This window comes from Amia ocellicauda, chromosome 6 (assembly GCF_036373705.1).
Source record: "Amia ocellicauda isolate fAmiCal2 chromosome 6, fAmiCal2.hap1, whole genome shotgun sequence".
Lineage (NCBI taxonomy): Eukaryota > Metazoa > Chordata > Actinopteri > Amiiformes > Amiidae > Amia > Amia ocellicauda.
In genome coordinates, this window is record NC_089855.1 from 7505285 (window position 1) to 7521011 (window position 15727).

A 15727-nucleotide genomic window follows, 5' to 3' on the forward strand; every position below is an offset into this window, starting at 1 on the left:
TGTGTGTCCTATTATAATTCTTAAGCACCCAGATGCAATTGTGAGGGTCACTGGTCTGGAAAACTGGAATTGTGTTTTTTGTGTGTATAGGGTCAACAACAGGTTATAGAGAGTTTATTTTCAAACAGCATAAATAGTGGCACTGTTGTGTTTTGGGTGGTTGAAAATATCACGGCTTAAAGTCAATCCATCTTTTTATCAGAAAAGTACTGTGTGTATGTAGTTAAATTCAAACCGTAGCTATCAAAGGTGTTTTCAGGGCTTCATGAATTTTAGTTTTATTTTAGCTATTGGTTTCAAATTTCCTTGGTTTACGAACCGGAATTATTTGGACAAGTTGTTTTTATAGGATTTAATATTTTATTCTCCCTGATTTATCATTATTTGCACCTGATATTACAGCATATCCCCAACAGTACAGTTTTGTGAGTGTGTGCTCTACAGGGTTATGTTTATCTTTGTCTTTGCTGCTATATGTCATTTGCAGAAAATTGCTTACAGTCAATAACTCCCACATATTGCGTGCAAATGGATATGAATTTTGCTCTGTTTGACAAGCAGCGCGGCCAGAGGGAATATCTGACTGGCTGTGTTCAGCAGTCGTATGAAATGCATCAGTGAAAGGGCCTTTTCAAGCGCACATTAACACCTACCTGTGCAGAGCGGAGGAGCCGAGCGGCAGAACTGCGGTCTGCTCGGGCCGACACTCGCAGCACAAGGGAAGGTTTATCTTTGTGTTAATTCTTGCTGTCGTTCAATTCATGAACATGTATAAATCAGTTAGTGATTTCAAACATATAGGCTATATTGCAATATAACTCCTGTCTTCAATGTCTTCTCCATGAGCTTAGAGGCGACAAAATGTTATGCTCTGAAAACTGGGATCTGTCGCCTAGAAACAATTTTTGACAGACACAGTTTGTTACTTTACCACATTGGCCTTCAGACCAGTCCTGCTCAGTGATTGTGCTCGTATGAATGTGATCTTTCTTTAGTGATCGTATAATGTTATGCTATGAAATCATAAAGAATTATAAGATAAATCTGCTTTCAGTTCTGGAAAGAAAGTTAATTTGAAAAGGTGATTCAAGTATGTGTTGGAAAACCTTCAGGTTTAATTCAATGTGGATGTTTCAGTCATGAAAGGGTGTTGATCGGTTTCATCCCCAGTCCTCCGCGATTTGTTAAACTGTGATAAATGCGCACCTAGTAGTTTATATAATGTATAATTATATAAGTGTTGCAGTTGAATCAAGGCAAAATGATGGCATGAATTGTGATGTCTGAGTTTATAAACCTCTGTTAAGGGTTTAGAATTTTATTTCTTTGTATTTGTTTTTCTTGAAATTCATATTCCAGGAAAGAATGACTTTCATTTGACCTTCTAATGTCTTATACCTTTATCTCGCTGCCTTTGGCAGGTACTCTTAATGAGTGAAGGTTCATAAGGGGATCTGTGTGCCTCCGAAGCAATGGAGAATAAAGGCTCAGAGGGTTCCCCATCAGACCTCAAACTGGTCGCCCACCCCCGAGCAAAGAGTAAGGTCTGGAAGTACTTTGGGTTCGACACGGATGCCGAGGGATGTATATTGCACTGGAAGAAAATATACTGCAGGATCTGCATGGCCCAGATTGCCTATTCAGGGAACACCTCCAACCTGTCGTACCATTTGGAAAAGAACCATCCGGATGAGTTCTGTGAGTTTGTCAAGAGCAATACAGAGCAGATGAGGGAGGCCTTTGCCACAGCTTTCTCAAAGCTGAAGCCCGAAGCTTCGCAGCACTTTGCACAGGACACACTAATTATGAAGCCCAGCTATGGGTACGAGAACAGAAAGCATCAGGACCTGACCTCTGCAGTTCTCAGCTTCATCTGTGAGGGGATGTACCCGGCCTCGGTCGTGGATGAGCCAACCTTTAAAGCACTCCTGAAAACCGCTGACCCCCGATACGAGCTTCCCAGTAGGAACTATTTGTCGACCAAAGCCATCCCTCAGAAATACTACTTAGTGAGGGAAGCTTTGTTTAAGGAGCTTGCGGACATTGTGTGGTGTGGCATCTCCACCGATCTGTGGAGGAGTCCGACCCAGAACAGGACTTACATCTCCCTGTCTTCTCACTTCATCAACAACTGCAGTGCCAACAGCCTCATGCTCTCCACGCGGTGCTTGAAAACCTTCGAGGTGCCAGAAGACAACACGGCGGAGAACATCACGCGTGCGCTGTACGAGGCCTTCGTCGAGTGGGGCATGAACTCAAAGGTCTTCGGGGCCACGACGGATTGCTCCGCGGACATCGTGAAGGCCTGCTCTCTGCTGGACCTGCCCGTGCACATGCCTTGCTTTGGTCACACCATCAATCAAGGGATCAAGCAGGCATTTGAGCTTCCTAAACTTGGCACCTTTTTGGGACGCTGCCGGAAGCTGGTGGAATACTTCCAGCAGTCGGCCGTGGCCATGTACATGCTGCGGGAGAAGCAGAGGCAGCAGGGCCTGCCGCAGTGCATGCTAATCAGCAACAGGGTCACCTGCTGGGTGAGCACCCTGGCCATGCTCCAGCGTCTGAAGGAGCAGCAGTTCGTCATTGCCTCTGTTCTTGTGGAGGACAGCAACAATCACCACCTGATGCTGGAGACCACCGAGTGGAGCACCGTGGAGGGTCTGGTGGACTTGCTGCAGCCCTTCAGACAGGCCGCGGACATGATGACTGCCTGTAAGTACCCCACCATCAGCATGGTGAAGCCCCTCCTGCACATGCTCCTCAATACCACCCTGAAAGTCAAGGACAGCGACCTGAAAGAGGTGAGCATGGCCAAAGAGGTCATCTCCAAGGAGCTGTCCTCCACCTACCAGCAGACGCCCGAGATCGACATGTTCCTCAACGTGGCAACCTTTATCGACCCCCGCTACAAAAAGCTTCCCTTCCTCTCCCCCTTTGAGCGATCCCAGGTCGAGAGCCGGGTCATCGAGGAGGCCAAGATGCTCCTGGAGAAGTACAAGGAGGCCTGCTCTCAGGCGGAAGACGCGCTGCAGTTCTCAGACGAGCCGCCGGTGAAACGGCAGATCACCTCCACCCCACCTCCATCCAGCAACGCCAGCAACCTGTTGGCGGTGATTTTCTGCCAGTCGGGCAGCGATGAGAACCAGGAGGAGCTGCACGCACAGGTGATGGAGGAGCTGAGCAACTTCAAATCCCAAAAGGTCTTGGGCCTCAACGAGGACCCCTTGCGCTGGTGGTCCGACAGGCTGGCCTTGTTCCCGATCCTGCCCAAGGTGCTCCACAAGTACTGGTGCATCCCGGCCACCAGCGTCCTGCCCGAGAGGCTCTTCAGCTCCTCGGGGAACCTGCTGAGGGGTAAGAGGGGCCGCCTCGCCCCCGCGCACGTGGACCAGCAGGTCTTCCTGTACGAGAACACGCGCAACTGCTACGAGACGGAGCCAGCGGAGGAGGACGAGGGCGAGTGGGGCGTGGAGCAGGAAGCAGGGATGGGTGTGGGGGAGGCGCTCGGCATGAACTCCAAAGACATCGGTTTCTTCTGAGGCCCACCTTAAATCAGTTCCAAACCCATCAGCGATACAGGATTGATACATGGCTTTCATCATCACTGAACTGTATACTTTCTTCACTTAACCCAGCATTAAACATGTCCCTGCAATGCACTGTAAATGTACACTTCCTGTTTAAGATTATTCTTGTATATTTGGACTTTATATTTTCTGTTATTATAACATTGATTATTGCAACATTATTGATTGCAGCTTTACAATCATGGTTTTATTGTTCACTATGACTGGAGCGGTTAAGAGTGAATCTCCAGTTTCAACTTCTTGTGTGCTGGACATCATTGCTCATATTGGTCATGTGAAATGGTGTGGACAGCTCCTCTCCTAACTGTTGTTTTGCTGGTTCTACATAAACACGCAGACAGTCAGTCGTTGTGTTGCGAGTTGACACCGCCTGAGCTAGTTGTTTGCAGGTGTTTTTTTCAGTGGGAACACAGAAATGGAGAAAGGGTTGTGTATCATGCATCTGTATAGGCTCTATAGGATCAGGTCTCTGCAGGAGGAATGTAATATCGGCTCAACATCTGACAGGAATGTAAGGTTCATTCTCTGGTTTTATATTTTGCAAATTGATAAACAGGTTCTTGCAATATCTTTACAAGATAGTAAAACAAGGTAGAAACAAAGTTAAAATCTGTGACTTGAACACTGAACTGCAGTGAATATGGTCACAAGAATGTGTTTTAAGATGAAAAACATACTTTAATTACAGCCAACATTTTACTGATTTGACTTAGGCTGACTCTCTGCAATCAGGAGAAAAACTAATCCCTGGCAAATAAAGTCCAGCTGTGGCTCATGCAGGTTCCTTTCTTTGTTCTTAAACTGTCACAAAGCAATCAATCTGCAGTTCTGTTTCGGTCTCTCCTCGTGTGTTCGGCAGATAATACGGGATGTTTTGTCTGTCGGCCCTGAAATAAGGCATCCTGTTAATGCGGCCATGTATTTGAAGAAAGCTAATTTCTTTAGGTTATTACTCGTAGCTATTATCTCCTCCTTTTAATGAGATGATGTACTCAGTTTCAAACACCTGCTCTTCAGCGTAAGCAGAATAATACGTTCTTTAATGGAGGTTTATTTCCTGGAGTAATTTTGTTATATTGTAACAAAAGTCACCCTAGATAAGGGTGTCTGCTAAGAAATATAATTATAATATAGTCATTTTAAAGATAACTTTTTGTCACTTATGCACCCTGTGCAGGAAAGCTACAGTAAATGCAATATGTGCACATCACCGTTTTTTCCTACGGTTTAATTTATTTGATTCAAAATGTTCTTTTCGGAGAACTGCAATACAATTGTGTTTTGTTTAATGTTTGTACCTGGCGCTGATTGTTCATGTTTGTGTAATGTGGCCAAGCAGAGCACAGTTCCCCAAATGTCTCTTAGCACTTGTTCTTGATCGGGCAGTTTGAGCTGGAGTGCCGATGCGAGGATGTAATACTGACGGCCGGAGAGCCCCAGAAATGTGTATTGTGTGTTGTTTATTAACGTGTCGGTAAAAATAATTGTCATGTTTTAAGATTTGACTTTGCATTTGCAGTGTCGCAGCATCCTGACATTTACAGTTTTAGAAATGTGGGAAAGCCGTTGTCTTAAATGGGGACTCGTGAGTTGGATCACATTCTGCATGAGAAGGTACAGCTGTAGTCAAGGTGCATTAATAACTTAAAAGGAGGTGGCAATTAACAGTCACGGGGGATTAAAACAACAGGAATGGAGCCTGTCCCAGGGTTGTTAACACAGTTTAGAGAACTGTGTCAAACTATTTTAGTTGGGCTGTTCCAAAAAGAAGCACATCTAAAATAAAACAAACTGAACCCAGCTGAAATGAGTGTTTGTGTGTGATGGAGACCTCACAATGATGCACGCTGACCAGTAAACAATACTTACACACTTATTTACCTCTGTTAGAAGGTTCACATAAAGAAAGCATTATTATCATTAGAAGTGACTTTGTAATTAGGCTTACAGCTGTATTTACACTTGAACTGTGTGAGTGTCTTGTCTTTAAAAGTCTTTATAAAGAGGTCTAATCAATAAATAATATAATTGCTTGTGATTTATACATCAGGTGTGAATGATGATACAATGCAGTAAAAACCACTTCCCTGGTCATTATAACGTGTTTACTGGAGGCGTGTCTACAGCAGCATACAGATCTCATGTTCCCAGAGTGTTTAACGTCTCTTAACCCTGACCAAAATTGTGCTGCTTCCTTCAAACCAAAATTTCCTGTGTGAAATCCTTTGCTAATTTTTCAAGTCTGTTAACAACATATTTTGAAATTGTATAATGGAAAAAAATGAAGGTAAATGCACTGTAAATATGCGAGTACTACTTTGGATATATCTACATCCAAAAGACTGCTTTGAGAGAAGATTCTAGTTTTATACCACGTGGTGTAAAATATCATTAAAACTTGAATTTGCACTACTACTAACACTGCTGTTACAGGCCTCTGCTTTACTATTAATCGCCCGAGCTGCCAGTTACACCTGGGAGCTCTTGTGTCATATTTATCAAGAAGATATAAAGCCTAATGTCTAAAAATATATATATTAAAAGTATATTTGTTTTGTATTTAAGATGAGTCACTTTTTTAAATGTATTTCTTGTCAACCTTGTAGTATTGGACTTGAAAATCCAGACCGGAGAACGTCACTGGTGAGAGGGACGACGGTAAATGCTACCAAATGCACTAGTGTTTGTCCTGTCCACTCAGCCCTGGCCTGAGATCTCACAATGCTGTCCATTTGTCATTCACTGTGTCCCTAAGTGGCACGATACGCTGTCCACCTGTAAGCAAGTCGTAGAATGTATTTATCTTCTCAACCCTTTCTTTGAAAACGTCTTATCATATGTCTGTGGAGATCAATGACTAGCAATTCAAGAAACTAGGATTCGAGATTAACTTAACTGTATATAGCTCAAAGTATTTAACTTTTTTTAAAATAAAAGCATTCAAATCAGCCAGCATCTGTGATTTAATGTCGAAAGGTAATGTTGTGGATGCAATGAGAAGGTTTTATGGACGTTTGCAATAAACTAAATCTCATCAGTAAATATGTGTCTAAGAATAAGTCCTTGTGTTTTTTTTTTTTTCTTCTTCTTCCCATTCTGAAATAACAAATTGAATGATTTAATAAACACTAACATGGATTTCAGCCAAAGCTAATGTGTCTTACAACAGCATTCGTCACATCTAAAGGGCCGCTGTTCTTGTGCGTAATGAACAGAAAAGTAAAACATATAGAGGACCCTAAATTCTGTATCCATGAATTTGTAATCAGTGGTTGGATTAAATCAATTTAAAATCAATGTTTTACCGTCACGCTTAATTGCCACATGTACATAGCAAAACCCTGCACTCGAGAGCTGAAATCCTCACATTCACTGCACCTTCAGTTTTAATTTTGTTTTCATTTGTACAAATGAGTTACAATTTTATATGCAAAGTGTTTCCTGATCTGTAATGTGTCTGTACATAATCTGGAGCAATCAGTGAGTTTCTTCGGTTGTCATAATTTCCTCTAGAAAACAAAAAACGACACATGAGGTTGCAGTCGGCAGTTTCACTCTCCCCTGTTTTATTCACCTGTAGAGATTTATGGTGTTGGTTACACAGGAATAACAATCGTCCTGGGGTGTGGTGAGGCAAAAAGTTGCAAACCATCACCCTCTTCTTTCTTATGTAACACATCTGTTTTTAGTTTTTTTAAATCCATATACATGCATATTTAATATTGAAAAAGGGACTTTACAGCTCTTTGATCAAATTACTATAGTGGGATTAATACACTAAGTTGTGTAACTGCCGAGCCACACAATTCCAGGATGCAGGCAGACTTGAACTGGAGGGCTGTTTCTGGATTTTGACTGCTTGTCCAGTGGTTGTGGTTGTGTAGTTGGCTACATCTGGATCGAGACAGTTATTGATAAAAACAGTGTTTGGGGAGTTTGGCAATAGTTATGGGTGATTAGTAGTTGTTTTAGATTAGCCGTGCAAAGTATATCAGCTAGCATCAGCCAACCAAGAAGCAGGTATTTCTCGGCCCATTTCAGGCGCAGCAATCTAATGGGACTGCAGGCACCACTTTTTTTAATTCAACGCCTCCATTACGATCTGGCAATAGTGAGTGTTCTTTAATGTGTCTTCCTTTATTTGTTGTTTGATGACTTAACGGTCCCATCGTGGTGCTTCTACTCCGCTCTTGTGTTGGTGTTTACAAGATTTCACACGTTGTGAGCTAATGGCATCCAGCTGTGAGAGATGGTAGACCTTCCCAATTCTAACCTCCTTTCCTTGTTATTATGTGAACTAAACATCAGTGTCAGGTACAGAATTTGTATTATAACCTCTGTGGTGATGGATTATTTTAAGGGTGTGCCGTTCCTCATTTCTGTTGTTGATTGGCTAATTATACTTCAGATTTTGTTTACTTCATATCTACCCATGGAGTGGTGCCCAATTCTTGGAAAACATTACATATCATAGCAGAATCCATCACTCTTAGTACAACTTATGCCCCCATCTCCTCGTTCTTGTTTCACAGAGGTTGTCGTACGGTTTGCGACACATTTTATAATGATTCTGGCAATCTGTGCACTACCATTACATTGTGCAATCCAGTGAATAGGTCGTTACACAACCAGGCCGTACTCAATGTGGTTAGAGATGGGAGAAGAGAGATTTGCTTCATCCCAGACACACACACACACACACACACACACACAAACTTACTTGTGGCTTTAATTACATCTGCACGCTGCTCTGATGATCCTATATTCAAATGGATGTCTTAATTTTACTCGAGGGGTCGAAGTGTCCTCCTATTGTCAGCCCGTAACACAGCGATTCTTTTCAGCTTTGACGGCATTAATTCAGCAGCTTCGTGCACTGGAAGCACCTCATTGCGTTTCCACACAAGGGATACCTCTACAGTATGCTGTGACAATAACTTAAGTGATGGGCATTTCATTTCCAGAGTGACGGTGTTGTTCATGTAGCCACTCTGATTATCGTCGGCTCGGGAGCTTTTGTAATGAAAGTAATACTGATACCAGTAAGAGAAGAGAGAGGCTTTTGATCCATCCATGTCTTTCAGATGATAACTCTTCTTTTGGGGTTGCTTTCCAATCCTGTCGTTCATTAAGGTCCCCGTTGCTCCTGCTTGGGCTCACGTTTGATATATTTTCTTGCAGTCCTGGCGACATGCAAATCACCATTTCATTAGGTGTAAATTACATTTCAATTAGCATTACCCTGTCTCTTTTCTTGCATGCAATTAATTCGTATTTGCATAAGGTGACTTTGAAGCAGTGCTCTCTAAACCAAACTTACATTGTTAACCTCTGTAAACTGCAGTGAAAATCCTACACTTATATAATGATTTTCCTTACCAGTCCGTCCCCAATATGATCCCAGAGGATGTTGCAATCTCTCTTTTTCTTATATAGTATTTGCATTGACTTCTACAGATTCCCAGATAAGACTCGTGTACTAAAAGCATTTTTAATTCATCACCCTGTCCGTGGATAAATAAACTGCTTTTTGCATTGGACTGAAATGGAAAAGAGGTTGAGAAATTATTTCCTTTTAGGTTTTTTTTTTTTTTTTAAATAGTAGCCTTTTTCTTGGAGTTAGGATAGGGATAAACAAACATTTTACTATATATATGCTTCTATCGATCAGTTTTACCTCCGTACATAAACCAAGAGAAGTACCGTGTCTGACACAGGAACACAAGTCAGACTTTAATTGAAATATGTCGCTCATGGAGCACACATCAGAAAGGACAGCTCATTTTTAAAGACCATCTTCCCGGTCGTGCTCTCTGCCACTCTGTCAAGGTCGCTTTATTGCCTGTGATTGCAAAACCAACGACCGCTCTGGAATACCGATGGCCTGACTAATTAAGAGCCCATGCGTTCCCCCACATCCCTGTTCTCCGCTGATGGAGTCGGGTGACCCCTGACTCATCCGCACACCCCTAAAGTCATGAATTACTGATCACCACTCGCTTCCCATCGACTGGAGGAGCCGAGGCTTTCCATGAACGATGCGGGAAACCAGGCCAGTCGATAGGAAAGGCGTAATCTCGCAGCTGAGCTGTGCTACTCTGGGGGGGAAGTGTGCAGCTGCTGCCAACAGGGAAAAACACAAGCACGTGCCTGGCATACAACCAACCTGTCTCTGTTTGTTTGTTTGTTTATTTATAATCTGCCACTGTCAGGATGAAGCAACACCAGTAGTTCCTTTTTCTCTCTCTCTCTCTCCCTTGCACAGTTTATCCAAAACAAAATGGAAGGGTTGCAATAGTGACGGGGGGTGCCAAAGGAATCGGATACGAGACGGCGAGACATCTGACGAGTCTGGGAATGCACGTCGTTATAGGTACAGTACTGATCACAATCAACATGCATCTCTACACAAACACGCCAGCTGTGTTCAGCCATGGAAATTAAAAGCAAGGCTCGTTATATCTGATTTATATTATCCATTTGTATTTAAGATTAAATGACCTCCAATTATTATAATGGTTTGTTTTACTCAGATCTAAATCCTGCAATAAACCACAGCTTTATTATAAATGATTGTTCATTTGAATGGAAGAGAAACGTAAGTGAAATAGTGTAATTACTGGATGTTCTTTTCAATTGTTCATCTTGTTAATTACTGTAAGGCTGCACACACAAGAAAATTACAAATTTGTGAAAATATTGAGTCTTTTGTGGTTTAAAACACAAATGAAAAGCTTGTTTGCTTTGCTTTTGCACTGAAGGAAAGCATGTATATTATCGGAAACACTGACGGAGCCACTTGTCTTATATGTTACAACTTGTCCGGGTCCAAAGCATTTATTTATTTAAAAAAAAATGTATTACAGTAAACTTAAATGTTTCACTTTTAAGTTTGGGAGCTGTAAAAGGAAAACTATTTTTAAAGCCACATCCTCATGGTTCGTAGAATTCAATGTAATTATGGGACAGTTTATTATGCTGATTGGATGCCTCGTAGTCACTTACAATACATAAAACCCTGAGGCCCGACTCCTGTAGTAAAATGACGACACTAGGAGTAGTATTTCTATTGACCTCTACAGATCGTTCAAAATTAAGCATTTCTTATTCCTAAATATCCCTTATGAATCTGCTCAGTGGATGGGATTTAGCAAGGATGAATATTTCTCCTCTGTGGAAAAAGCTCCTGTATGTTTGGGCTGCTGTAAACACAGAGTAAAGCAATCGCAGTGTAAGTAACGTGTCTGCCATCTTCCATTAACGAAGGTCAGCTTTGTAGAAGCAGCGCTGTCCACAATTGACTCATGCCAAATGGGATCGTTAGCCGTATGCATAAAACATTTCTCATTCACTCGGTCAAATGACTTGTCATCAAACCTCCCTGGGTGGTCGAGGCGTCGCCGGGAGATTAGGAATCCCTTTCTCTGTAGGAGGAGGAAGACTGGAAATCGTTCATATTGAAATCAGCCCCACATTAAAGAGGAATCTGCATTTCACTCGGAGCTCCTCACTCAAGGCCGCCACTTCTCTTCCAGTTTAAAAACATGAAGACATCAGCCACACTTGCACGATTTATTTCAGCATGCCGTGTGCTGTGGCCGTGCTCTCTGTACCGGAAGCACACACGTGATCAGGGTGTGTCGTCTTATTGGACTGAAGAAAAGCACGTGGTCTGTATGTCAGTCAGCCGCAAAGAACCGCTAAACAGAGGGACAGATTTATCACTTGAGTGAAATAAGCTCACTTGAGTGAACGTCATCTGACGGGGGCCAAATTACACTAGTCTTTAAAGTAAACAATACGCTGCCCTTCCCAAGGAGGAGGAAAAATCTGTCTCTGCCTCAGATCAGGCAGGGTAACAGTTAGCAAAGGATTAGACAAGGGTCTTAAAGGGGAACACACACGATTAATATAATTGAGGCTTAATGTGTCTCTGCGTGTTGCTATTGTGTATAGGTAAGATGTTTAGCACCTTTCCATTTCAATTGTATCATATAAGCAACTTTTAAAACTTCCACATGTAAAATTGCTCTTACTAAGTTATCTTGTCATAACTTCTGGTATTGCGGTAAAAACACAAATTGACGGAGTCTGTCCTCAGTTTGTCCGTTGAGTGGAACCTCGTCAATGGGACAGTGTGTGAGGAGGTCATAGGAAAGTCTAGCAGTAGCTGCCCTGATACAGAAAACACTGCTGCTCTTCTCACATTAAAGGGTTTATGCCTTTACACACATATGGAAAGGATATGTGAAGAAACGTATCCATAAATTGTTTTATAAATATATATTTATGTAAAAATGGCCTTACACTTATATTGAAATCATTTTGAAAATGTAAATATATTTAAAAATCTATATTAACATGTAGTTATGCACATAAAATATAGGTCAAGGTTTGCAGGCATATATTTATATTCATATATTTACAAGAAAACAGATAAAGCAAATTAAATAGCAGACTACTGCCTTTAAGCTTCGGACTCGAACAACACACTGAAGGACTTTCGGAGGTTTGATCTCAGAGCCGATTGTGGCCCTGAAGCATTTGTGTTATATCAACTCCCCGAGGTTTCAACTGTCCGATAACCTGGTGTCATTCTGTGTGTCTGTGTTTAGCTGGGAACTCGGAAGAAGCTGGTCGAGACGCAGTGAGGCGAATCCGTGAGGAGAATGTCGACGCAAAAGGTAATTGACAGCTGTGTGCCTCCCGTTCCCCAGCGGACGGCTGCGGTCAGACACTCACAGAACATTCGCTTCTGATGTGGCATATTATAATTTATTTTCACGGAGGGTAATCAAAGTTTTATTTTCTTTTGATTTTGGCTCATTCGGTCCTAGGAAACTAGCTTCCCCATAAGGGGCCAGGGGGACAGGACCATGTGGCAGATTAGCAGACCGCCAGGAGTTTAAATTGTTCGAATACCGATGACTGAGTAACTCACAGGAGACCCGTCCCTCAGCTGTCATGTTCAGTCTTTAGTAGATTTACTGCACTAGGCTGAAGGGGGGATAATGCAAGTAGAAAACTCCTGAGGGGTCTTTTAATACTCCTTTGGTAATCAATTAAATTAAAGCTATGCTAATCTCATACAGAACAATCAATACAGCTTAGTTCTTACAGCGAGTCTTTGTTGGGAACAGCAGTTAGGCAGGGCAAAAACAAAAGGCACGACAGAAATCTGTCGCTCAGCAGATCAACGACTCCAGATCGGTCCGGCCGTTTACAGATCACACTGTTTGGGCGGTCAAGGTGAAATCTGCCCCCAGGAGACCTCCTTAAAGGGACGGACCTCTGACTTCTGATTCACAGAAAGTAGGGGAGGATTTATTCCTGTGCAATTTCCACATTGAATGTTCCCAAATTGTCTCTTCAGCCACATCGCTGGGGAGTTTGTTCAGATTGTGACGCCTCTCTGTGTGAAGAAGTGTCTCCTGTTTTCTGTCTTGAATGCCTTGAAGCCCAATTTCCATTTGTGTCCCCGGGTGCGTGTGTCCCTGCTGATCTGGAAAAGCTCCTCTGGTTTGATGTGGTCGATGCCGTTCATGATTTTGAAGACTTGAATCAAGTCCCCACATAGTCTTCGTCTATCTGTATGAGGTGACATGTTCTGTTTATCAAAGCTGCTCCAAATCATTGATTCCACGTTGACACTCCCCAGTGTGTCAATGTGGACGCAGTATCCTGGTCCAGTTTTCCCTTTCGCACCCTTGTCATGGGTACCTAAGACACCCAAAGTAAGCTGTGAGAAGGTTAAAAACGCTGCGGTTCCTTCTGAGGTCCAGTCGCTTGCTCTCCCCCTGCCTGGGGAAATACCAAGTCACTCCGCGGGACTTTCCATTCCTCAGCATCGTTTCTGACACCACCCTCACCGAAACACATCGGCGCTGTCTTTCTCTGTCACACTGGACCACGCCGACAGGGAGCCCCTGAATGCCCACGTCTCTCCACGCTCTACGGTTCAGCTCTCTGACATTAGGAGAGGCCATGCGATGCCGTTTCACTTCTCAGTCACATCTGCCCGGCTTCTGATACCCCTATATCTCTGTCCTGTCAGCTCCTATCAGTTCCAGGCTGTCCATATCACAATGCTCATCTCAGACACCTTGGGTTTTGATTCTGTATTTATACAAGTCTATTACCTGGCACCTTTTGCCATTTGTCAAATTGATTTCCATCTGGAAATGGGGGGTGCCTTACATGATTTCCCTTTCATTATTAAATAAGTCTCTGAGCAGAATTTGTTTCTGGTGCGTGTAATCCTTCTGCTATGGAACAAACACGCTTACTATTCTGGGAACATGAATATATTTTAAAATGATTTATTTGGAGATCTGTGTGCTTTGAAGCTAAATAAACATGCTTATCCAGCAGATAAACGTTGAAGAGGCAGGGCGTGTTTCCGACAGTGCCGTGGTGACTGTTTCTGATATGTTTTAAGGACTGTAATCATGTCTTGAGTGTTTACCGCTGAGCCATACGGGCTAATGCAGGCTAGTGCTTTGATCTACTCTGAGGAATATAGACTGCGTCCGAATCCCAAATGGCTAATAGTAGCGGCGCTCGATCGAGTGACATAACAGTGACTGATTGAATGAGGGCAGGGTTTCAAGTTAGGAGGAGCTACGCAGTAAAGAAATCTGCTTTGTAAAGAAGGGTACTGACAACCTTCAGCTCAGCTCTGTTCCAGATTAAATCGAGGTCCGTGTGTCATAGGTGGTGCTTGGCTTGGTGCGCTGGTAGTTGTTTTTTTATGTCTTTCAGCAAGGCAATCAATATTTCAATAATTTCCCATTTCCAAGCCTGCCGAAAGAATTATTATTTTTTCTAATGTTGAAATTATTATTATTGTCATTATTATAAATGTTATCACATTGAGAATGGCTGGATGTTTCTCATGAACAGTAAAAGTCATGCTGGGATGCTAAAACAGTAGCAAAGAGGTCTATTATCAGTCTTTTGGAGGAGATCTATTAACTAATCGAAAGATGATTTTGAATGGGTTTCCCATGTAGCAAAACAGAAGATTACTTTTGTATTAATAATGCACACAGAATCTGATTTTAATTGATTTTTTGGGGGATTAGAAGAATAGACTCAATAGTGCAAGTTCCTTGTGAGCTATTTATGTAGAGAATGTTTTGGATTGTAAACTGAGCATACTGGGAAGATAGAAACATGTGCTTAACTTGTTTAATGACACATACATACATACATACATACAGACGGGTGACAAATTAAATGAAAAACCTACACAGAGTGTCTCAGTAAGGTGTTGGCCACCATGAGCCCCAGAACAGCTTCAATGCTCTTGGCACAGACTCACTGTAGGGGTCCAGCAGTCAGGCCTGTCCCGTTCTCTTGGTGTCCCACACATGCACTCGCGCACTTGTCCAGAACACGAGCCAGTTGTGCGTCTATGTGACTGAAGCTCCTGCCATTTGTGCCCCAATAATGACCCTCTTTCACAGTCACTGAAATCCTTTCCTCTTGTCAACTTGATCCAAAATCGAGGTCAACTGGGCTGCTCAGCATTTGTATACATGCCACAGAGCATAAGAGGATGTTATTTGCTTAATTGTATCATGCAGTACACCTGTTTGGAGGCCTCTGAATTCGTTATGTTCCTCCACTCATTTATTCAGTTTTTTTCTTTAATTTGTCACTTGTCTGTACATACATGCATATACAAAAACTTGTTACTTGAAATGCAGATTGTGGCACAGAGTCGTGTCAAATGTGTTTGAAACAGCAGGAATAAGCTTCTCTCTTGTCTCTGATCTCGTCCGGGCTGCAGTCTGCTGCCGCGGGGAGCTCCCTTGAGGGGATCTGGGAATAAACGTCACACACATGAACTGGTGGGTCAGTGAGGAAGCCAGTGTTTTTCATTACTGTGCACTAGGTGAGCGCACTGAAATGAAGGATAAGACTCCTCCGACCAGTGTCTTTATCGCGACTTCACCTGGGTTTAATTTACGGAAGCACAACGGTTTTATTTTGTGGTTTTATTGATTTCCCATAAGATGTATTTATTGATGTGTGTTTCTTGCCTCCTGCTGTAAATTAATTAAGTAAATTAATAGTAATAACATAAAGGAAGGACAGAAAGAAAGACAGAGGGTCTTAGCTTTGTCTCGTCTGGT

At 42.5% G+C, this 15727-nt stretch overlaps 1 protein-coding gene across 3 annotated transcripts in view; it reads left to right on the forward strand.

Moving 5' to 3' along the window:
* The window catches only part of LOC136750848 (E3 SUMO-protein ligase ZBED1), a 63051-nt gene that overhangs the window by 17400 nt on the left and 29924 nt on the right, over positions 1-15727 (forward strand). For 2 of the 3 annotated variants that reach the window (XM_066705975.1, XM_066705974.1), the window contains exons 2-3: positions 9853-9960; positions 12203-12271. In XM_066705975.1, coding sequence (XP_066562072.1) covers positions 9945-9960; positions 12203-12271 — 85 coding nt within the window. In that variant the 5' untranslated portion in view covers positions 9853-9944. Of the gene's footprint in view, positions 1-1421; positions 6630-9852; positions 9961-12202; positions 12272-15727 lie in introns of those variants that run through there. The other variant, XM_066705973.1, reaches the window with a different exon arrangement.